Source organism: Aptenodytes patagonicus, chromosome 12 (assembly GCF_965638725.1).
Source record: "Aptenodytes patagonicus chromosome 12, bAptPat1.pri.cur, whole genome shotgun sequence".
NCBI classification, from domain to species: domain Eukaryota; kingdom Metazoa; phylum Chordata; class Aves; order Sphenisciformes; family Spheniscidae; genus Aptenodytes; species Aptenodytes patagonicus.
The window spans coordinates 23,166,616-23,188,885 of record NC_134960.1 but is presented as its reverse complement, the minus strand read 5'-3'; the positions used below and the strand labels follow the sequence as shown (position 1 = coordinate 23,188,885).

At 56.1% G+C, this 22,270-nt stretch overlaps 1 protein-coding gene across 3 annotated transcripts in view; it reads left to right on the top strand.

Moving 5' to 3' along the window:
• Positions 1 to 1,687: 1,687 nt before the first annotated feature.
• NRG2 (neuregulin 2) overlaps positions 1,688 to 22,270 on the top strand; it is a 177,479-nt gene continuing 156,896 nt past the window's right edge. The window contains exon 1 of one of the 3 annotated variants that reach the window (XM_076350042.1): positions 1,688 to 2,132. In XM_076350042.1, the coding sequence (XP_076206157.1) occupies positions 1,703 to 2,132 (430 nt within the window). In that variant the 5' untranslated portion in view covers positions 1,688 to 1,702. The remainder of the gene's footprint in view (positions 2,133 to 22,270) is intronic. The other 2 variants (XM_076350039.1, XM_076350040.1) reach the window with 2 other exon arrangements.

The following is a 22,270-nucleotide window of genomic DNA, read 5'->3' as shown; positions in this document are numbered from 1 at the left end:
GTGGTTTCCCTACTCCTCCAAGCAGCTTCCTGAATCCAAAATACCATCCTTCCCTCTGCCGTGGGAAACACAGAAGGTCCCTTCTGCCTCTGCCTGTCTTCCTCTGCAGTTTTGCACGGTCACCAAACAGGGGAAAAGAGAAAGCTTTCAGAAACATCTGAAAACAGAAAGCCACAGAGAATCACAGTTAGCAAGAGAAAATGCATGCAAGAAATGCTCCCCAAGCCCTGCTGTTAACACACTGTGCTGCTTCCGATGCATCACCGTCCTGCAATGGCAGAGCTATTCAGAGAGCCATTAGCCTCCCCAGAGAGGGGGAAAAGCAGATGTCCCAGCTGGCAGCATGGAGCCACGGCCGCTCCATGGCTCCAGAGCTCTGGGCGTGTGTGCTGGGGCTGTGCCGTCGTGTGCCAGTGGTGGGACAACGCTGGCTCCCACCCCGGGCAGCAGAGCCAGGGCAACACAAGGAAAAGCTGCGCTTGGTGCCTCTGCTGGGCACAGCAGCTCTGCTCCCTTCCCATTTTTCCTGACGATTCTGGCTGCGCTGTGTTAAATGGAGAGCAAACCTCAATCCTGCCATCTGTGCTCCTCTGCTCTTACCGATGTGCTCAAGGACCTGGCTCTTGTCATCGTTTGGGGTGTGCTAAGAGATCCCCCTGAGGTTGTAAAGCCACTGGGGCAGGGGCCGCGTCTCCAATGCAGCGCAGGCAGGGTTGTGCCTCCCTCCTACAGGGTGTGCCCCGAGCCATTGCCTCGGACAAGGCCGAGCCCAGCCTTCCTGCCTCCAGGTCACCTCCATCGCGATGGGACCATGGCCGCTCCCCTTCAATGCAGAATGTAGTGCAACAACAAATATGAAATCCTCTGCTGCTAATTCAGCATCTCAGATCCCTTCCACACTGTAGCATCTGGGCAGCGAGGCTTTGGGAGTACAGATGCTTCAGGATCAGCTTTGAAAATAAACCCAAATAAGCCACTTTTTGGAGATTAAACTGACTCCTCCTGCAAACCACTGCAGGGGAAGAGCACTTGTTTATTAAAAAGAGACAGCAGGGATCAGGGCATGAAAGGAGGCTTTGTCTCCTCAGCTATTACCTTACTCCATTTGTCTCTCTGTTAATGCCTTTTCTTCAGGTGTGCAGGGAATCTCAGGCACAAATCTCCCAGGTCCAAAAAACCATCGGGCAAAGAGGAACCCCCCGGCTCCTGGGCCCTGCACATCACGGAAGCCCTGTGCCACCTGCAGCCGCCCCCAAATGAGCACATCTTTGGTGGCATCTTGGTGGGGGGTCTGCGAACGCCTGGGGGCTTGGCGAGGGGCTGCCTCCATGGCTGAGATGGAGGCAACACGTTCTGGCTCCATCCCCGGGGACCCTCGGGCCTTGCAGGAGCGGGAGACAGGGATGCAGGGATCCCCTCTGCCGCAGCGGGCATCCCCCGGGGGGGGGGGGGGGGGGGGGAGTCCCCGGGCAGGGAATCACCTTTCTGGGGGGGCGGGTGGGGGTCAGCATCCCGGGGGAAGGGGCGGCTGTGAGAGCATCCCACCTCCCTCGCTCGGAGGAGGATCCGCGCGGCTCCGCGCCGCGCCGCTCCGCGTCGCGCCGCGCCGCGCCGCGCCGCTCCGCCCCGCCGCGCCCGCCGCGCCGCAGCCCCGCAGCCCGGCCGCCGCAGGGCCGGCGGGGAGCGAGCGGTAGCCGGCGGCATGAGGCGCGACCCGGCGCCCGGCTTCTCCATGCTGCTCTTCGGCGTTTCCCTCGCCTGCTACTCGCCCAGCCTTAAGTCGGTGCAGGACCAGGCGTACACGGCGGCGGTGGTGCTGGAGGGCAAGGTGCAGTCCGTGGGCCCCCCCGCCGGCGGCGGCAATGACAGCCGAGGAGCCGCCGGTCCCGCCGGGGGGGTCTTGGTCAAGGTGCTCGACCTGTGGCCCCTCAACAGCGGCGGGCTGCAGCGGGAGCAGCTCATCAGCGTGGGCTCCAAGGCGCCCTGCTTTAAAGTGAAGCGCAACCACCGCTACATCTTCTTCCTGGAGCCCACCGAGGAGCCGCTCGTCTTCCGCACCGCCTTCGCCCCGCTCGATACCAGCGGCAAGAACCTCAAGCGGGACGTGGCGCGGATCCTCTGCGCCGACTGCGGTACGGGCCGCGCCGCGGAGGCGGGGGGCGGCGGCCGGGGGGGCGCCGGAACCGGCGGCGGGGGGCGGCGATGGAGCGGCGGCGGGGAGCGCTGGCCCGCGGGCCGGGCAGCCGCGGGGCGACAGGTCCGTAGCCCCGGGGCTGGGGCCTGCCCGGCGATCGCCCCCCGGCCGGCACCGGGAGCCGCACCCGGCACCGGGGGCGATGCGCTCCGCCGGGCCCGGCCGCCGCAGCCGCGCTCCCCCCCCCCCCCGCGCGGCCCCGGGGTCCCCGCTCGCCCGGCTCAAGGTCCCGGCCTGCCCCGTCCCCCCGGCGCCGTGCCAGTAGCGCAGCCCCGAGCCCCGGTGCGGGGCGGGCGGGGAAGAGCCCGCAGCCCGGCTGCCGGTGCGCCCGGGGCCGCCGGCTTTCCGGCGGCAGCGCGCTGGAGCCCTCGGTCTCGGCGCTTTTCCAGTGTCCCCCGCCTCGGGTGCCGCTTCCCTCGGTTCGCCTTGGTGATGGCAGGCAGCCCCCGGCTGGGAGAGCCGCTACCGGCATGCGGTGGTGGCTCGGTTAACTCTGTGCACACTGGTGCTGCCTGATGCGTTCCTCTCCCCGGGCATGTTTACTGGTGCGGAGGGGGGCTCTTTCCCGGGGAGGGGGTGCGGGGCCTGGGGCAGATGCTGGCTCTCCAGGTGTGCCCTAAGTGCTGGGAAGTTTTGCCTCCTTCAAAATAACGGCCTCACGTTGTGAAGTTGGTGTTCTTTTGTTCGTTCAGCGCATTTAGATGTCTCCCATCAATGCACTCGCGCTGTTCTCTGTGCGTGCCGTGTGCTGATCCTCCACCACCTCTGTAAACGCGGTTATGAAATGACTTCAACGGGGAAGCGCCTGCCGGAGCGTTACTCCTTTTGTGCCTGGATTTTCCTTGCTGTCCTCCAGCAGGGTGAATACCTGTGATGGGCTGGGCGGTGGGGGACCGGGCGAAGACAATGACTGCATTTTCCCAGGGTTAGGATCTGAGCTTACAAAAATGCGAGGCCGGCCCTTTGTCCAGCTTGACTGCTCAGATACTGTGTCACAAAATCCGGAGAAGGCCGGCGTTAACTCGGAGAGCTCCGAGCGCCGTGCCATGCCGTCAGAAATGGGTTTGAATCTCTCATGTTTGGTGGGTTACGAGGATATACAGGGCATATCTCCAGGGAATCCAGGTTCCCCACTCAATGACAGCACGCTGTGCTTCCTCATCAGGTTAATTGGCCTTTTGCCTCATTAAAAGCAAGGTGCCTTGTCAAGTTATACTTAGCTCTGTAATGAACATATGTGTGCTGCCTTGTTGTTGTTGTTGTGTTATTAACTAGGTGTTTCTGGGGCAAATACTTTGCCATTCGGGACTGCTGACCCCAGATTCTGAAAGCCAGACCTGCCTCTTTTTTTAGTTATCCAAAAGATAAATTTAGAAGATTGCGTTTCCTGGGAGAAAGGTGGAACCTTGCATATCATAATATGTTGTTGAGGAAAATGGGCTAGGACTGCATACGAGAAAACTGATTTGGGAGACACTAATTTCATGTGCATCTGTATGTGGGCCATCGTGGACATAGAGGATTTAGTGAAATAGCTGTTGCAGAGTTAAAAGGAAGGTAAATGGGGGAATTTCTCGGGACTGTGGTCTCATCATCAGGTGAAAGCACAGCAAAAGGTACGTGGCTTTTATTTTTTTTTAAAGCAAGAAGGATTCCAAACTTGGGCATCTCTGAGCAGCAGGGTATGACTTTAAGAGGAACGGAGGCTGCTCCGTTGCTTCCTGGATCAGGCCCAAAGTGTTAATGTGTAGGCTGATGTAACAACAAGTTAAGGGATGTCATTCTGCCCGTGACACCTTCTTGGAGCTGATGCTTTTGTTTCTGTATTTTTGATGGTCTGAATAGGCTCCCTGGCTAAGGACTCTGCAGGTTGTCAGGAGCGTTGTCTCAGCAGAGCTCTATGGCAGATTGCAAAAGAAAAATAAAAGCTGGTGGTTGGGAACTGTCATAACTGTGGTTTGGTTCGGTGATGAAGATGAAGCGGGAGCCTCTGCCTGCTGAACTTGTGGTTCCCCGAGCACTTCGTGCTCTCGGTTCGGCTGGGAGGTTGCTTCTGAAGGTGACATTCCTGGCAGGATCTTCTGATCCGTAGCACCCGAGCTGCTGGAAAGGTGCGTGGACTGGGAAACCAGGCCCTGGTCTGCCTTCTTGCTCCTTGGTTTCTGCTGGGAGGGCAGATCCGGAGGGGTGCAGGGCTGTTTCCCGTTCTTGCTGCAGACGGGGGCTGTGGACAACTCCAGAGATGGCAGGGGGTGAAGTGTCCAGGCACAGCGTGCGCTCTGAGGTACAGCCAGGCTGCAGCCTTGTAAGGGGTATTACAGAGCCAGGGGGACAGACGCCACTTCTGAGTGGGTGGAAGGGGACCTCGTGGCTCTGATCGCTCCAACCCCCCCCACTCCCAAAGATGGAGGCCTCGCAGGACCATCTTCTCCCTGCTCTGGCTTCGTGCCTGTGTCTGTTTTCTAGTGATTCATCCCCTTCTCACAGGCTAAGATGCTGTGTGTCCTCTGCTCTCGCTGCTTGCCGAGGTCCAGGATGCGTGACAGGATTAGGCCTGTGGTCGGAGCATCTGTGTCTCTCTCCAAGGAACAGTCTCTGCTGTTTGCACAGCTTCGCTTGGAGGAGAGAAAGTGGGTGGTGAGGCTCTGCACAGGACCCCGACCCTCGCCGGGCAGAGCCAGGAAGGCTGGAGCAGAGGGAAAGGTAGCGTGGAGTGCAGGAGGCAGAACAGGAAAACCGGCCTGTGCAGCTGGCGTGTGCGCGGGGTCTCGCCTGGATTGCTTTGTGTCTGCCCCCCCCGCGCTGAGATCCAGGGAGGGGGATTCTCGCTTTGGCCATCCCACTGCTGGACAGGCTCCAGAGGCTGGCACTTCCCTACCTGCAGACCCCAGAGGTTTGCAGCCTCTGCATCTCTGCCCAGCCGTGGGTTTGCGTCCCCCTGGCACACGGGGCCCAGGATCCTGTGGGTCCCACCACCCACTTGCCCATCTTAAAACCTCTTCTGCACTGGGAGTATTATTGGGTTTTTTTCATACTGTTATATAATGATTCCTGTTATTGCTTCTCCTCCTGTCTCTTTTCTTTACATCTTTTAGCTCCTTAATTTTGGATCGTCTCTTATCTCCTTTGTGCCTACATGCACAGATCAAGGGGGAAGAAATAGGTGCAAGAAACGGTGCTGGCTCTCACTGGTGGGGTGGCTGCGTGGTGTGGTATTCCTGCTGGGACCGCTCCTGATTTGAGTCCAGAAAGGGGGTTGTGGTCCTGACCCTCCTGGTCTTTAAGGGTCGCTCGTATCATCATCTGCTTTCCACCCTATATGAGTCCATGCTTCCTGTGCGAAAGATATATTTGCAGATATTTTGTATACAGGAGGGGCTCTCACTGGTGGGGATTTAACCTGTCTGGGCTCTGATTTCTGCTTTCACAGAGGAACAAATGTCTTCCTGCCTCCATATGCAGGAAGTTGCAAAGTAGCTTTAATTAGAGCTTGTACATCTCCTGGAGCACCTCACCGAAAACGCTGCAGAGTTCCAGGACGAAGTACGCGACTTGCCTGTAGGATTTAGCTAGCTTAGTCTGGGCAAGTAATCTGGTGGTGGCAGATCCCCGTGAGGATTTGCAGGCAGAGGACCTGTTGTTGCAGCAGGTACTTCTTGTGAGATGAGGTCTTTTTTTTTTTCCAGTCAGAAGGTGTCTTGGTCTCGGTGGGAGTCAGGAACACGCTGGGGCTGTGGCATTGGACTCGGTGGCCACACGATGCTGGGAGCCAGGTTGGTTACAGCTGGCCTGCGAGGAGAGGAGGGAGGCCTGATTTTGAAGTGCCCGCGGGAAAATACAGCCCTCTGGATTACAGTGTAGGTGTTGCTGCCTGAAATAGCACTGGCAACTTTGGACCAGCAGCTCATGCAAAAATATCCCTCTCTACTACCCTGCAAATCATCGGGCTTGCTCCAAGCCAGGCAGGCACAGGGGAAGGGTGCGGGTGGGCTCCAGCCACCAATGCCGGTGCTCTCCCTTCATCCCAGGACAGCTGTGGAGCAGGGAGCAGCAAAGCTGGATTTTCTCATGCGCCACCCTGCTAATTAGAGCTGTCTGAAACTATTTCTCACCACCTTCAGAAAATCACACTTTCTTAGGTTCGCAGAAGAATGAAAACTTGTTTCCTTCTTGCCTTGAGTTTCTGCAGATGGGCAACGGTCACTTTGCTGCAGAAAGCTTTTACCCTCACAAGGATGGCACGTTTCTGGGTCCTCTCTGCTCCTGGTTAGCTGGCACACAGGATTTGGCCTGGGAGTGGACCTGGTGTAGCTGGGTCCCCGTGGCCAGGTCAGCTCCTTGTCTCCCAGCTGAGCCAGCCATGATGGGGAACTGGCAACTGAAACTTTGCTTGGTTTGTGCTGCTGGTCCAAGTGACTTTAGCTGTACCTTTCTGAAACAATGGAAGTTGTCCACTCCCAGGCACGTGCCATGCGTGGAGCAAAGCCTGGCTAATTCTCAGTCTCCCCTTCAGAAATGTTTGACTAAATAAAGCATCTCCCCAAGGATCTCTATGAGTAAGAGGGTCCTGCGTGATCCCAGCAGTGCTGGCTTCTATATCTAGGGCCTCTCCATGCACAGCCCCTGGACACCAGCTGCTGCTCGGTGGCTGTCTTTGTGCTCTGCTAGCTAATAACCCTTAGATACAGGCCCTGAAGCATAACGCCCTTTCTAAATCACAGGCAACACCTTGACTTGGGTTTGGATCTAGATCAGAAACTGGTGCATGCTTGGGAGCATAGAGGCAATAAACTCCATCATCAGGCAAAAAGGGAGCCATGTTTTGCTGCAGGTGATCTCCCCACTTGATTTGGGCTGTGTAAGGCAAAATGCACCATGGTCACCAGGGCCTTGAGCCTTAAAGCATTTGGCACACCCCAAAATCCACTGCAAAGTCCCACAAGGGATCAGTTTTGGTACTGTACTGCTGGGGTGAGGGTGCCTCTCCCAGCAGGATCAGATGGGGTTGCCAGTTCCTGTGAGCAGCGTGGCACGGCTCCTACGAGGAGCGGCTGCTGCTTTGCCAGGCTTAGGGCATTGGATGCTGGTGCTGGAGTGCGCCTCGTCTCCGTTTCCCCTCCTGAGTCATTGCGTGACACCGCTGAGTGTAGAGGAGAGCCGTGCTGCCCTGGAACAGCGCGTAGGCTTCCCCCAGCGAGCTGTGCCGGCCTTTGGCAGGCAAGGGTGCAGACACAGTGAGAAGGGCGGAGGTGAGTGGCGTGCTTGGCCAGGAGGAGCTACAGGAGATCGATCCGTGGTGGGCAGCAGGTTTGTGAGGCTGCAAGCCTGTGGGCGACTCTGGTCGTCTGAGAAATTCTCACTGCAGAGGAGCCTGAGCGATAAAGTGCTGGGAAGTGATAAAGTGCCTCCGCTGAGCCGGGAGGCGCTGGGGCTGTCTGGCAGCTTCTGTTGGTCCTCCTGTGCCCGCTCTGTGCTGGGTACAGCAGCATGGTTAGTGCTGGTCACGCCGGTGGGGAGCTGGGCTGGGTGTAGCAAAGATGTCAGTAAATCCTGCCTCTCTCTCTGCTCTCCCCGCTGATCAGAGGAGGCTGCCAGGATGTGAGCACGCACCCTCCCAAACTGCTGGACCACTCTTTCATGTCCAAATGGTGCCGTTTGAATGAGAAGGCTCTGCCCTGCTCCCTGGGGAGGTGTTCTCTGCGCTGTGCAGTGCTCTGTCCGGTGCAGATGGCGGAGGATGCCTGTCCTCGGTGGGAGCTCGGGCGGACGTGTGCGGCGAGGGGAGGCTCCGGAGGAAGCTCATCTCCCTGGCAACTTTGGCAGCCAGGCATCTGCTCGCCTACTGAATTGGGTGTGCAGCAATCGAACCCCTAAAGAGTGCCAGCACCTCTCAGCACTTGCCTTCTGAGGTCTGTGGGGAGGTGGAGAGGTCTGCCAACTGCCAGAAATTTTGGGGACAGAGTACTGAGTCTGCAAGGATAGACTAAAGATCAAAAGGAAGATGAATCACTGTGCTGCTCTTTCTCTGCCGAACGACCGTGCTCCCAGTGCTTGGCTGCTGCAGCTTGGTGCTGGGCTGTGCACTGCAAAGCTTGGCCAGAAGGGTCAGTGAAAACTGCTTTCATTTAATCACCATGGTCCAGGTCCATCCTGGCTAAGAGGGTGACTGGTCTGGAGGAGGAAAACATGAGGTTCCCCAGAACATGGGGTACTAGAGGGGAGGAGATGATTTGCAGCTTGAATGAAAATAATTTGTATAACTCCAGGCAGGGAAACCTAGGATGTGGTTGGGTAGGGGGAGGATCACCTCTGTGCTCAGAGGATTTAGGGAGAAGTTTTGTATGGAAGTCGCAGCAGGCAGCACTGAAGCTGTTCAGGGGAGGTGGAGAGTTCATATTAGGAAAGAAAAAGGAAACGAGAAAATAAGAGATTCAGTGGGTCAAAGGGGGACAGAAGATGCTGCCTTGGAGACCCAGGGCACTGGTGTTCAGCTAAGTGGGGGTTTCTTGTCTCTGTGCATGTTAGGGTCAGCCAGCTCTTGCTGAGTTTGTAGCCATGCCTTGGCATTGCTGGCTGATTGCCTGTGTCAGGGAATCCTCTCTGGTCTTCTTGTCTTTCCTGTCTCAGGGTCTTACCCCAAGCAATTGGCTCCCTTAAGGTATCCCTGCAGTCCAAACCATGACCAAAGGGTGACCTCCTAGAAGTGCTCCCCAGTATGAATCAAGAGTTGGAACTGGGCTGGGCCTCATGGTGGTGGCATGGGCTGAGCATGGCCCCAGCTGGTGTGGCACTTTGAGGATGGAGCTGGGTGGGTTGATGGGAAGAAGTGTGCAGAAAAGAGGCCAGAAGATGGCAACAGTCCTGACAAGGCTGTGGAAACTGCAAACTAGAGGTATCCCCTCTGCAAGGAGTTATCCCCTTGTCCCTGGTAGCCTGGTCTGGAGCTGGGTGAGGGCTATCAGCAGAGTGTTTTGACAGTAGGTTGGGCAGACACCCATCAGGAATGACCCTGGTATGGGTGACCTCCTTGCAGGCAGGCAAGATAGCCTGCTCAGAGGATCTGAGACTGCGGACTAGATAGGTGCTCAGGTCTGTTCCCACTCTGTTTGATGTTGTAGCCCAGGGACAAGGTGCTTCTGCTCACAGCATCTCTCCCTCGCCAGGGCAGTCCTTCAAGGTCTCTTGGCTGGGGTTGGTGGCTGCAGCAGTTCTCACTGGTCACCCCACCTGCCCCATGCTCCGTTGTCTGCAGCAGGACAGTGCCATCCTTTCCTGTATTCCTGTCACTTACTGTTTGCTGGCCCGTAGAGGGCAACTGAGTTCATCCTTGCAGGCTGGAGCGTGTCCTGGTTTTGCAGGAATGCCTCATAGTTGGTGGCCTCCTGGAGGAGAGCTGGCTGCTGTCGTCTCTGGGCACAGCATCTCTCTGGGATGGGACACGTGCTCAATGAGTGGGGACGTGTCATGCTCGTGACAGAGCATCCAGCTCCCACCCTGCTGTCCCCCACTCTCACCCTGTCCTGGTGTGAGGGGACTGTCCTTTGCCCTCTTGATGAAGGTGAGGACTCCGGGAAAGCCTTCCCAATGGGTTCAGGTGCTGGAAATGAGCCTGTGGGATCTGCGGGTGGGAGCAGGGCCCCAGAGCTGATGGAGGGCAGATCTTGGACGTGATGGCTTTCTAGGGCAGGTCTGGATGGGCAGTGCTGTGCCTGATGGCTTGTGGAAACGCTGAGGAGGATGGGAAGGCTTTGCAGAGCCTGTGGAAGGACATGCTGTACTATTTAGTGGGAGAGCTAGTCAGGTCCTGCCAATTTGGGGTCAGAAGGCAGGTATTTGCATTCGTTATAATCAATCACTGCTCATCCACTTTTCGTAATGGCTCGGTAATGATGAAATGCTGTTCAGGATCCTCTCGGTGGTCTCGGGGCAGGCAGATGGCTTGGCAGGAGGGTGGGGACTGGAATTAGCTCTGCTTTCTGGGCTGTCTCAAAGTTGGCAGCAATGCACCAGCCCTGGCTCCTGCACTCGCTGGAGCCTGTCCCCGTCGGATCATGGCTCCCTGCTGCTGCATCGTCCGCTTTAGCTGTTCGAGGTGGGCTGCACTTGGGTCAAGCCAAGGTGAGGTCAGGATCAGGCACAGCCTCTGCTGTCGGCCTCTACCAATGTAATGTGGCCTTTCCCAGCATGCAGAGGCGTGTGGGTGTGTGGAGGACAATTAGTGACTGGGGGTATGACAGGGAGTAGGAGTGGGCTGTCAGGATGCCTTGCTTGGGGGTTGGATCTTCCCCATGGCTGGAGGGAACCAATGAAGGTGGGACAGTAGTAACAGGAACGGGTGCCTCTGGCCCTTGTCTGGACCCACTGCTCTGGGTGTTCCCTCCTTCCCACCTCCACCCCTCTGGTCTTTCTCAGCTGCCCTTCTGCATAGCTTGGTGCAGAGGAGTGGAGGAGTGGGTACTTCAGTGGCTGAGTGTCCTCTAGGCTGCTTTCAGCCTCAAGCTAGGCTGGCAGTTGCTGCTGGGAGTCCAGCTGAAGTCACCAGCATCCCTGGGACAACCCCCTGCCATGGGGGTTCTCAGCTGCCTTCTTCCTGTATCCCTGCTGGGAGAAGGAGCCGTCTTCCCATCCTGGCTGCCAGGTTGTCTCTTGTGCTCCTGGCCCTGAGCTCCATGGGAGCTGCCTGGTGAGGCTGGTGTGACCTAGGGAACATCAGGGCCTCTTCTCATGGGGCTGTGGGACACTTGCTGCCTGGCCTGGGCAGCTGCACATTTATGTTCTGTGCTGGAATGAAGTGGAGATTCCTGTCCTGGGGGGACCTGGCATGGCGGGGTGCTACCTGCTGGCTTTGAGGAGACCTGGAGACCCTTTCTTATAGCACTGGAGAGCCTGAGTCCCACAGACATGTCCCCAAATCTGCAGAGCTGAGGCAGCAAGAAGGAGCTGGAGGAGTTTCCCTGCCAGGTCCTTCCTGTGGCTCCTGGCTTGGCTCGGCATGCTCCATATACATGGCAGGAGGACGCAGTGCCCATTCCAGCATCCACACACCCAGCCCTGCTCCTCCAGCCTCCAGCAGTGCTGCTGGGCCCCAAGCAGATGGGGCAGACATCAAATGAGTGTCCCACCACCCTAATGCTGCCCTGATCGTGAACAATCCCAGAAAGTTGCCTTGATGTCAGGAAATGGGGACGCAGCCAGGGTGGAGGTCTGTGGTACAGAGGGATTGCTCTTCTCTGGCACACTTTCTTCCTAGGTTGGTGATTTAAGCTGGTCTTCCTGGCATGGGGGACACAAGAGGCTGGGTCTATAGGATGACTGTTGCTGTTTCTTGGATGTTCAGGCACAACAGCAACTGCAGGCCATAGCAGGTGCTGTAGGAGCCCCAGACCTGATGATGCCCTAGAGCCCAAACGGGCTCACAGGCAAGGAGGGGAAAACCTAGAGCGGGCGAAGTGTTCTGGTGGGTTTGGGAGGATCAGATGCAGGTGAGATGCTGGGAAAGGCCCTGAGATTTTGGGCACTGGGTAGGACATAGCAGCAGATGTAGGATGGTTTGGATGGAAATTAGGAGTTCTTCTATACCTACAAGAACTAGGGTGATGGGAAGCAGCAGGCATGGGGTCACCCAAAGAAGGTCCTTTTTCACGCAGTGCCTTGCTGCAGGGTGCTGCTGGGGCCACAGGGAAGAAGGATCACACAGGCTCCCAGAGGCCATGCCTGTGTGTACAGCATGGTTGGGGTGCAGCTGCTGATTCTGTATTTCCCCAAATGCCTCGTTGCCAGAAGGGGTGGGCTACAGTGGGGAGAGGCACAGTACGGGGCTGAAGTGGTGCTGTGGTTTTAGCCCCAAGAGGGGTGTGCTCTGCAGGGAGGCAGTGACACGTTTCTCCATTTATTGATCAGTAATTCCTCCGCGGAGCCTGATCTCCATCGCCTGGACCATGCTCCAGAGAAGGAGCTTTGTGGAGTATCTAGCCTGTTTCTAGTGTACGGACATCCTGCATGGGGGGTGCAGCACAGAAAGCCAGCTGTACGGGTTCGTCTCAGCCTTGCGTCTGTGCAGTTGTGCTGGGTGCACGCACTGCAGAGAGGTGTGTTTGTGTGGCTTCGTGCTCTGGAGGGAACCGATGCAGGCAAGGGGGCTGTGCTTGGAGATTTGGTTCAGTTCCCATCTGTGCCACTGATCGTAGGAAAGCTGCTTAGCATCTCCACACCGTGATTCCCTGCCTGGCAAGCAGGAAGGATGCTGCTTTGCATGCTCTGCTAGGGAGCAGGCAAAAACTGGTAGTGTGCTCGGTTCATATCAGTGTATCAGAGCCGGTAATCAGCAGAAATGGTAATGAAACCCTGCCCTCCCTCCAGTGCCTTTCACTGGAGGACCTCAGAGCAGACCATCTCCCTGGGTGCAGGGCTGTCTCTGCTGCCAACTGGTCCTCCCTGGAGGTGGCAGACCCTGCTAAAAAGGAGGCACATCCTGCAGTGGTTCTCCGTGCAGCTGGGAGGATCTGAGCGGGTGTTTGGGGGTGGAGGAACCCTGGCTTGTTCCTGGAACAGGTCTGCAAGGGACCTGCCTGGTACCGGCCAGTAGCGTGTTGACTCTCCTTGGGTGGCCATCTAGCTCCAAACATTTCCCAGCCAAGCCCAGCTCACAGCAAAGGTGTTAGATCCACAAAGACATAAACTTGCAGTCCCCAAACCTGCCTCTGATCTGCAGCGGCACGCTCCATCTGCGTGGGGGAGCTGTGACGTGTGAAGAGACGATTTCTGTCAGTCCATTGCGTGGTGACATGCAGGCTTCTGGCATCCAGGCTGTTTTTCTGGTGCTCAGAACTAGCTGGGAGTGCTGGCGGTGAGCATGGATCCCTGAGGGCACTTGATGCTGCGTGATGGTGTGGAGAGAGGATTTCCCAAGCTGTTAGAGGGCTGAGCAGCTTTGTGGTGCATGCTGTGACGGAAGGATGCTCGGGTGAGGCAGGCTGAGTGGCTGGTCTGCTGATGCTTGCAAAATTCTGCAAATCTGTAGCTGCTGCATGGAGCTGAGAGATTAGGGTTGTGTTTTGTGGCTTGAAACGACCCTGAGAGTTGCCATCAGGGCCCATTCCCCAGCCCTCTGGGATGCTACGTGTCAGTAAATGTTACTGGGAGGTGATCCAAACCCAGACAGGCAGGGTTTTGTGTGCATGTTTACTTCTGCAGACTCTTCCTGGTGAGAGGAAAGACAACTGCACTCTTCGCCTGTGCTAAGACAGCTAATTCGGGAGCCCTCCTGCCTCAGGTCGCAGACGGTTTCAGGCCTTTCCTTCTTTCCCAAGCACTGCGGGCTGAATCGCCTTCTGCTCCATGTCATCATAGCAAAAGCACAGAGACCAGAGCTGTCACGCCAGGACAGTGCAGGTGCAAGGAGGCGGAGGAAATCCTGCCCACGGTGTTGATACACCTGTAGAAAAAACAGCTGAATTTGCCAGGAAAGTGCATGCCATCACCGTAATCAGACTGGTAACTGTGAATAAAATTACGGCCATTGCAGGAAGGAGGCTCTGGATGGTTCTTTGAGCAAGGAGAGAAAATACCTTTCTGTGGTGAACTTTGAAACTGGCTGATGGCTGATGAGACCAGCAAACCTCATATTTAGATGTTAAAGCATCCAGGAGAGGAGCTGATAAGTCCCAAATCATAAATACATGAAGAGGGTTCTGGCTTCAGAAGGGCAGATAAGCACATTGGAAGGTGCCATTAGGAAACTGTGACCTTTTGAAACCTTCCTGCTGGGAGAGTGGCTATGGTTTTCCTGCAGTGGCTGGTGTCAAGGCAGCCCTGGGCGGCTGCAGGACCGCAGCTGCCTGTTGCCCGTGTTGGGTGCTGGCCAGCTGCACAGGCTGCGAGCATGTTGGTGCTGAGCTCTGGGCCACCTTTGCCAGCAGGAGCTCCTGGGGCTGGAGGTGGCTCCTTGAGTCATGGTGCTGGGCAGCTCTGCAGCTAGAGAGGGAGGTCTTGTTCTGTCCTTTGCTCTTGACGCATGGGGAGACGTGTGGCTGTGCATGCTCTGGTGTAGGTCGGGCTCTGAGAGAGGTCACTTAGTCCCTGCCCCTGCACAGATCCCCGCAAGGCTCATGTCTGGGATGAGGGATGTTGAGGCTTTGTGGATAGGGCTGATCTCCATCTGGGATGTTTCCTTGTGTTGCACAAGATTTACTGAAAGCATCGTGTGAACCTGCTGGGAGGGGACGCGTTACAGAGTTTCCTTTCCCGTCATCTCTTTCGTAATTCAGTGCCCTTTCCCATCACTCTGCCTTCAGGGAATTTCCCACCCCTCGCCTTTGCCCGGTGGTCAGGCTGTGTCCCAGAGCCAGGAGAGTGGCACTAGCCCTTTCCTCCTCTGGGTAGGTAATAAAGTCCCCCACCTCCTGGGCCCGTGGGATGCCAGGTTAAATCCAACCTGAAGCACAGCACAGACGAGCTCTGCCAAGCCTCTGATTCTGGCCCAAAGAGGCTGCAGAGTCCAAGTTGTCTCACTCAACTATTTATTAAGCGGGCTGGTCCAGGGACCTTTCCAGCGATCCCAGCAGTGCAGTCAAAGCTGGTAGCAGAGCTGCTGTCTCTGTCTCCTTTGGGCTGAGGGTGTGAGGAGCAGGGTCAGCGGTGCCCCATCAGGCAGCGGCTCCTGCCAGCTCTGCTGCCTGCTGTTGCCAGAGGCAAAACGTTGTGCAACAGCACAGGTTCCCAGGCACTGCACACCGGCAGCCAGGTTTGAGGAGGGGAGAGTGGTCATGATGATGGACAGTGCTTGCGTGGGAGGACCGTGCACTGGGCTCCTCCTATTAAAAACTAAGTTCATCAACCTGCCAGGCAAATGATGTTCCCAGGAGAGTTACCAGATCAGTAGGAAGGGGTGAGTGTGGAGCCTGTGGAAAACATGTCCATGTCCCTGGGACAGAAACCTGCCCAGCAGTGGGGCTTGGAGGCTTGGAGATCTTTGCTGTAACAGACACACACCTTCCAGCAAGCGAGGCTAATAACAGGATTCTATGTGGAGCAGTTTTATGCTGGGCTAAACTCATCTTTTGTTGGAGGGTGGGGGAATGGCATACATGGGGGTAATCTCCTGGCTGCAGCATCTGAGGGAAACTCCCCTCCTTGAAGTCTTACTTTCATGGCCAGTGTTGTTCAAAATAATGTTTTTTTCTCCTTCTCTGCGTAACGGATGACATGGGAAACCCTTCTGCAAGGAAGTAAATTCTGCCTGTCACAGTGGCTTTCACTTGGCAATGTTGAATTTCCTTCCATGCTGCTGTTGTCTTTCTCCTTTCCCCCTTCTCCTCTCCTCCCTCCCACACACACTCTTCTCTATCATACATCCTCAGCTTTCAGAGCAATAATTGCAGCTGAGCTAAGAAAGCCCTAACATGTTTTTAACAATGGCTTTGGTTCCTTTTTCTGCAGCGTTCTCTGAGGCTGCACCCTGTTTGAAATCTTGAAGGTGTTTCAATGGCCTTTTTTTCCATTTAGACCTATTTTTGGAGGAAATTTCCTGGAAATTCAGTATTTGGATAAGAAGTGGGAATATGAAATTGTCTGGTGACACTAAATATGCAGGACATGCCGGTTGGACCTGCCTGCTGGGAAAGACTCTCAGTATCCCTTCTAGGTCTCCCTCTTGCAGGAGTTTGCTGGTGAGACACAGGCATTTTTTTAGGTAGTTGGGTGATTTTTGAGGTGAAAAGTCACAAAAGTCTGAGACTGCCTAGAGAAAGACCATTGTGTCCAACCTGATCACCTTCTATGATGCAATGACTGGCTTGGTAGATGAGGGGAGAGCAGTGGACATTGTCTACCTGGACTTCAGTAAGGTCTTTGACACTGTCTCCCATAAGGTACTCATAGGCAAGCTGCTGATGTGTGGGCTGGATGAGCAGTGAGGTGGATTGAAAACTGGCTGAATGGCCGGGTCCAGAGGGTGGAGATCAGTGGAACAAAGTCTAGCTGGAGGCCGGTAACTAGTGGTGTACCCCGGGGGTCAGTACTGGGTCCAGTCCTGTTTAACATCTTCATTAATGATCTGGGTGATGGGGCAGAGTGCACCCTCAGCAAGTTTGCAGCTGACACCAAGCTGGGAGGAGTGGCTGATATGCCAGAGGGTCACGCTGCCGTCCAGAGGGATCTCGTCAGGCTGGAGAAATGGGCTGTCAGGAACCTCATGTAGTTCAACACGGAGAAGTGCAAAGTCCTGCACTTGGGGAGGAACAACCCCAGGCACCAGTATTTGCCGGGGGCTACCCAGCTGGAAAGCAGCTTGGCAGAACAGGCCCTGGGGGTCCTCATGGACACTGAGTTGACCACGAGCCAGCAATGTGCCGTTGAGGCAGAGAAGGCTAACAGTATCCTAGTCTGCATTAGACAAAGCATTGCCAGCAGGTCGAGGGAGGTGATCCTTCCCCTCTGCTCAGCACCAGTGAGGCCACACCTGGAGTGCTGTGTCCAGTGCTGAGCTCCCCAGCACAAGAGAGACGTGGACATACTGGAGAGAGTCCAGTGAAGAGCCACAAAAATGGTGAAGGGACTGGAGCGTTTCTCATGAGGAAAGGCTGAGAGAGCTGGGGCTGTTCAGCCTAGAGAAGAGAAGGCTCAGGGGGGCCTTATCAATGTATATAAATACCTGGGGGGAGGGTGCAAAGAGGACGGAGCCAGGCTCTTTTCAGTGGTGCCCAGTGACAGGACAAGAGGCAATGGGCACAAACTGAAACACAGGAGGGTCCCTCTGAACACCAGGAAACACTTTTTCACTATGAGGGTGACCGAGCACTGGCACAGGTTGCTCAGGGAGGTTGTGGAGTCTCCATCCTTGGTGGTATTCAAAAGCTGTCTGGACATGGTCCTGGGCAACCTGTTTTGGTTGGCCCTGGTTGAGCAGGGGGGTTGGACTAGATGACTTCCAGAGGTGCCCGCAACCTCAACCACTTTGTGATTGTTTGTGGAAGACCCAGGACCTCTTGCCCATGTGGTTCTCACTTGCCTGTAACTGAAGGCCTACAGACAGCTGGAGACTTGGTGGATATGTGGGTCCCCCGGTTTGTCCAGGGGTGTTGGGCTGTGAGTTAGCGTCTATGTAACAGGGTGCCACAGACCCTTGGCCAAGGTGTCTCCCACCTCCCTCCTGGTGTATTCAGCGGAGGTTTCCCCATAAAAGAGGAGCAACGGAGTCAGGCAGCCTTGTATCTGCCTGCAGAGTGTGGATCCAGAGCTGCCCCCGTACGCTCACCGTGCTCCTCTGGCCTTGGACGCTGTCTCTATGTTCCCCATCCATTCAGAGCGAGGGCTGTGGAGGGGTAGCATCTCCCCTGTTCAGCTTCATGGGACAGAGGTCTCTCCGCTGCTGTCAAAATGATGCACAAGGACACATGCACAAGCTCTTGTGCAGCCATGCCATTGACTCCTTGGGGCTTCCATCACCCAGGCTGCTCTGGATCAGGTCCAGAATATGCTCACAGCTTGCTCTCCCTTCTCCCCCTCCCTGTAGGTCTCATCCAGTGCCCTGTAAGGCCCTGCCTGTCCTTGCCCAAAGGCCCTGTACACGTTCTTGAAGACTTTCCTCCTGCCATGCCCAACACCCTCCCAGGGGAGCCTCAGCTCACCACTGCCCTGGGAGGGCTGAGGACAAAACTCCCCAGGCTGTGTCTGAAACCTGACAGCACCTGTCCCGGGGAGACACCGCTGTACCCCCAGACCCCATCCATCCTGCCCAGCCCCCTCTGCTTGCAGCCCCCTCTTGCACGTGGCCTGTCTGGTCTTGGCTTCCTTCTCTGAGCCACTCTTTGTAGCCCACCCCAGACACTCCTAGGATGAACTATGCTTTTGTTTTAAGTCTTTCTCAAGTGAACGTGCAGTGGAGGGGCCAGGCTTCAGACAGCAGGGCTGGAGGTTGGGAACCACCAGGAGCAGCGTGGCTGGGTGCCGTACCTGGGGAGGTCGGGGCTGCAGCAGCAGTGGGCTGAGCTCTCTTGGGCAAAGCAAGAGCTGGGATAGCATGAGGAGCAGCTCTTTGCCATCTTTGCCAGACTGGATTGTATCTCACAAACTCTTTGCAAAGTGAGGCCCGGTGCTGGGCTTGTTTGCAGACCTGCCTGTTCCCTGCTTCTCAGATGCCATTGCCTGCTCTCTCTGCTCTGCTTTCCTGCACAGATCAGTGACGCAGAAATGACAGGACCGAGGCGGCAGGGAACGGCTGCTGGGAAGGCTGCTGGGTGGACTTTTTGCCTTTCTGTCTTGCAGCTTGGGGAGCAAGCATCCTACTTGCGGTGGGACTGTGAGCACAGTGATGCTTGTGCCAGCGCACCATGTCCTGGGGCAAGCAGGAGAGTGGAGTCCAGCAGCCTGCCTGGGGCTTCTGGTCCAGCCGATGGCCTAAAGCTGCTGTTCAGAACTCTGCAAGCACCTGCTGGACCAAAGAGGTTTGTGCAGACGATCTGTGCCTGCCACAGCCCTGCTGACCTCTGCTGCAAGCCTGCGACCTGTTTTCCCAGATGCTCCTTTGGCCCAAGCCATGGGCCATGGGTTGTCTCTGCGCTGCCCCATGCTGCATCGTGGCCAAAGCAGCCCCTTTCCAGCCCAGCGTACCGGGTCTGCTGCAGAGAGCTACCAGACCAGCAAACCCACACTGGCTGCTGGCTGTCCCGCACTCAGCAGCTGAGTCTGGCTTGGCAAAGGGTGCAAGATGGCTGGTTCGGAGGGGAGTAGGACAGGGAGCAGTGGAAGGGAAGAGGCCATGCCAAGCAGGCGGCCATGGTTGCCTTGGTACGTGAGGGCTGCCCTCCACCTGCCACTGACCCTTCTGTGCCTTGGCTTGTGCAGTGTGGGCTTCCTGGGGCTGCTGGCAGCGGTAGCGCTGTGGCTGCTGCTGTGGCTTTGCATCCCTCGCAGTGGAGATTGGTCAGAGTCCTTGGAGAAGCCTTCAGAGTCACATCAGTGTCACTCTCCTGGTAGCTGAGCCAGCTCGGTGCTGGGGGAGGTGTACTCAAAGGAAAAAATACCTTGGGGACAACCTGGGAAACAGAGAAGCCACCATCAGCTAGAGCTGTACAATGTTGGGTGACCTTTTTTCTCCCTCGAGCAGTCTTGCTCAGAGGGACGTGGAGGACCCTTGATGTTGAGATACTGCACTGAGACACTCAGCAGCGTGCGTGCTGTGTGTCAGAAGCTGCATGCTGCATGCGCGGGTGTTTATGGCAGGGAAATGAGGCAGCTCTGCCACTACCTGTTCCTAAACCATTTCTAGTTCCACCTGGCTGCTTATCCAGTCGGCAGAGAGGAGGGAGCCGTGCCTCCTGCCTGTGGATGCGGGGATACTTCCCTCCCTTCCCCCTGCAATCAGATGCTTGCAGAACAAAGCTTGCGGCAAGCCAAGCATCACTTGCACTCCATCAGATGTGGGTGTCTATAAAAAGACTCTCTGGGGTTGCGATTGGGTGGGTTGGCTGTGCCACGTGGTCTCTCATAAGGCCTGTGTTGCTGAGCAAGTGGCATTCCACTTATTTTTGGCACTAATAGTCTTTAGTTAATACATAAATTCAGCTTAAATTCTGGATGGAAAATAAATCCCAGGTGGAGGCTCTGCTAATAAGACGACAGACGCTTCGGGGAGCCTGGGATGCCTGTCAGCGGAGCGGTCGTGGCTGCTGAGATCTGAGAGCAGCAACACGCACAGGCACAAGGTCCTTAAAAGTTACCACGAGTTGTCCGACTAAATTACAGAAGCATTAGACAGATGGCCGAGGTGAGTTCTAACTTTAACTGCTGGAGCTGAACTCATTACAGCAAATGTCCCAGTGAGATCCCCAGTCCCATGCTGGCATGGTGAGAAAAGGAAGTCGAAGCATCAGTTTAGGTCTGACCACTGCAAAACACCCTCCTCTCTGAGAGTCTGCTGAAAGGCAAGGCTGGTCTGAGGTCCTCTGTTCTGCTTCTTTCTTGCTGACCCACTGCCAGTCACCCCAGGATGCTTCCCCACATCCTGCTTCATCCCAGGGAACCTTCACCCCAGATTTGGGTGTTGAGGGCTGTATCCGAATGGCTGTGTCCTTCCAGCAGTGTATATGCCTGTGAGAGCCTGGCTGGGGAAACCCAGCCATGGTGGCCAAGCCATGGAGAGTATGAGTCCCCGGAGCTCTGACCTTAGGCTTTGCTCCATGGGTTGGTGCTGTCACCCGAAGGAGGGTCTGGCTGGGAGAGCAGGTCCCAGCAGCCTGTCAGAGGGTTTTGTGGCAGCATGCTCCCCAGCGCTGTGCCGTGGGGCTCTGTGAGTGTAGAAGGATGGAAGGTCCCCAAGCCTGAATTTACCATGCATACGATGGCTTTGAGGGTCGAGGCTGGAGCTGACTCATTTCCATGCCCCAGCAGGCAGGCCGCTCAGCAGCACCACCGTGGCTTGCTTACCCTAGTGCTTTGCAGTGATGCCCACCACGCATACACAGGGGTCTGCCTATGGCTCTGGCTCTGGTGCCCAGCAGTGGGACAAACCCCAGTGCATGTCCTTCACATGGCCATGCTGGAGCCATTTTGTGCCTGTGTGCCGGACTGACAGGCCAAGAGGGATGTACTCACTCCCATGTCCAACTGCTTTCTGAGCTCCTCCCCACTTTTACCTGGCTGCTGTGAGATGAAATCCAAAATACGTTGGATGCTTTTTGAGAAACGCCCTGTACTTGTGAAGAAGCAGCTTTCTAGGGACCTTTCCAGGGGGGTGCTGCGCTGGGAATGAAAGCCACTGATAGTCTGCCAGCATGTCCCACTCCTGCCCTTCCCTGTCCTGTCCCTTCCCTCGGAGCTGGGGGTGCAGGGTGTGTGCCACTGAAAAGGGAAGGTGTCCTGGTGACCAGGCTACAAACCCCATGGCTAAGAGATGGCTCAGGCCCTGCTTGCCACCTCCTGACGGGATCCTCATTGGGTTTTCATGAATTTCAACTCTTTCCAGAGTTGAAAAGGTATTGGAGGTTAACCAGGGTTTAGAAGAACACCAGTTCATCCCCGTCTCTTCTGCTGCCCTGCCTCACCTTGTGCACAAGGTCAGCCCCTGCGCGCTCAACATATTAACCCCTTGTCAGGCAGCAGGCAGAATTTTAAAGTCATTTAGGCCTCAGATCGATCTGTCTAGGGAGGTTCAGGTCTCTCAGTCGCAGTCAGGACCGCAGTACAGTGCTGGCCTTGTGAAGTGGGGAGAGTCTGAGGTCATTTCTTTCCCCAGGTTTCTTGCTGTGGATTTCCACCAGACCCTGCTTCTTTCCTCTGCAGTTTCCATACGAAAGAGTGACAAGGAAAGGCTCAATTGTTTTGTTTTTGTGGGCAATGGTTTGCAGTCGCATCGTTTTCCCATGTTCTTGGTGCAGGGGCTCATTCTGGAGCCCATTGGGGCGGTATTTGTTGCAGTTGGGAAAGCCCTGGCTAGTGTTACCAGTGGGTATCCCTCATTCACATCAGGTGGTAAAGTCCCAGCTACAGCCTGTGGGCAAGATGTAACAACCTTGAGGCTTTGTGGGGGAGCTGTAGGTGGATGCAGCTATTCCTCTCCTCTCTGATACCCCACATCTATGTTCTCTTCTGGGACCTGCCTTGGGGACACATCACTGCAGCTTCCACTGCAGCGTAAGATGATGCGGGGGCGGCCCTGGGATGCTCCTCTCTTGGAGCAGGGGCCTTGGGGAAGTAAGCGTGTGTACGTCCGTGTGTTTGTGCCAGAGGCTTCCTTTGGAGACAGAAGTGATCAGTGCTGGAGACTGGGGCGGGGCAGGGGGGAAGAAATCCCAGCATCTTCCTACCCAGTAGCCAGCAAATAACCTCTTGGGATTGGTCGTTGCTAAGCACAGGGCTGGCCAATGAGTAAAGAGCGGTCCAGGCATGGGCTGGGACATCCTGGCTGGGACTTGCAGTTGGGTTTGTACCTGTGTCCGGAGTGGACGAACCGTGGCAAGGGAGAGCAATACACAGGAATGAGCATTTTGCATGCAGCGGTGAGTCCCGGCTGCCTGAGGCAGAGCTGCATAGATTTGGCTCAGCCCCACCATGGGCTGCGTCCCTCAGCTTCTTGTTCCC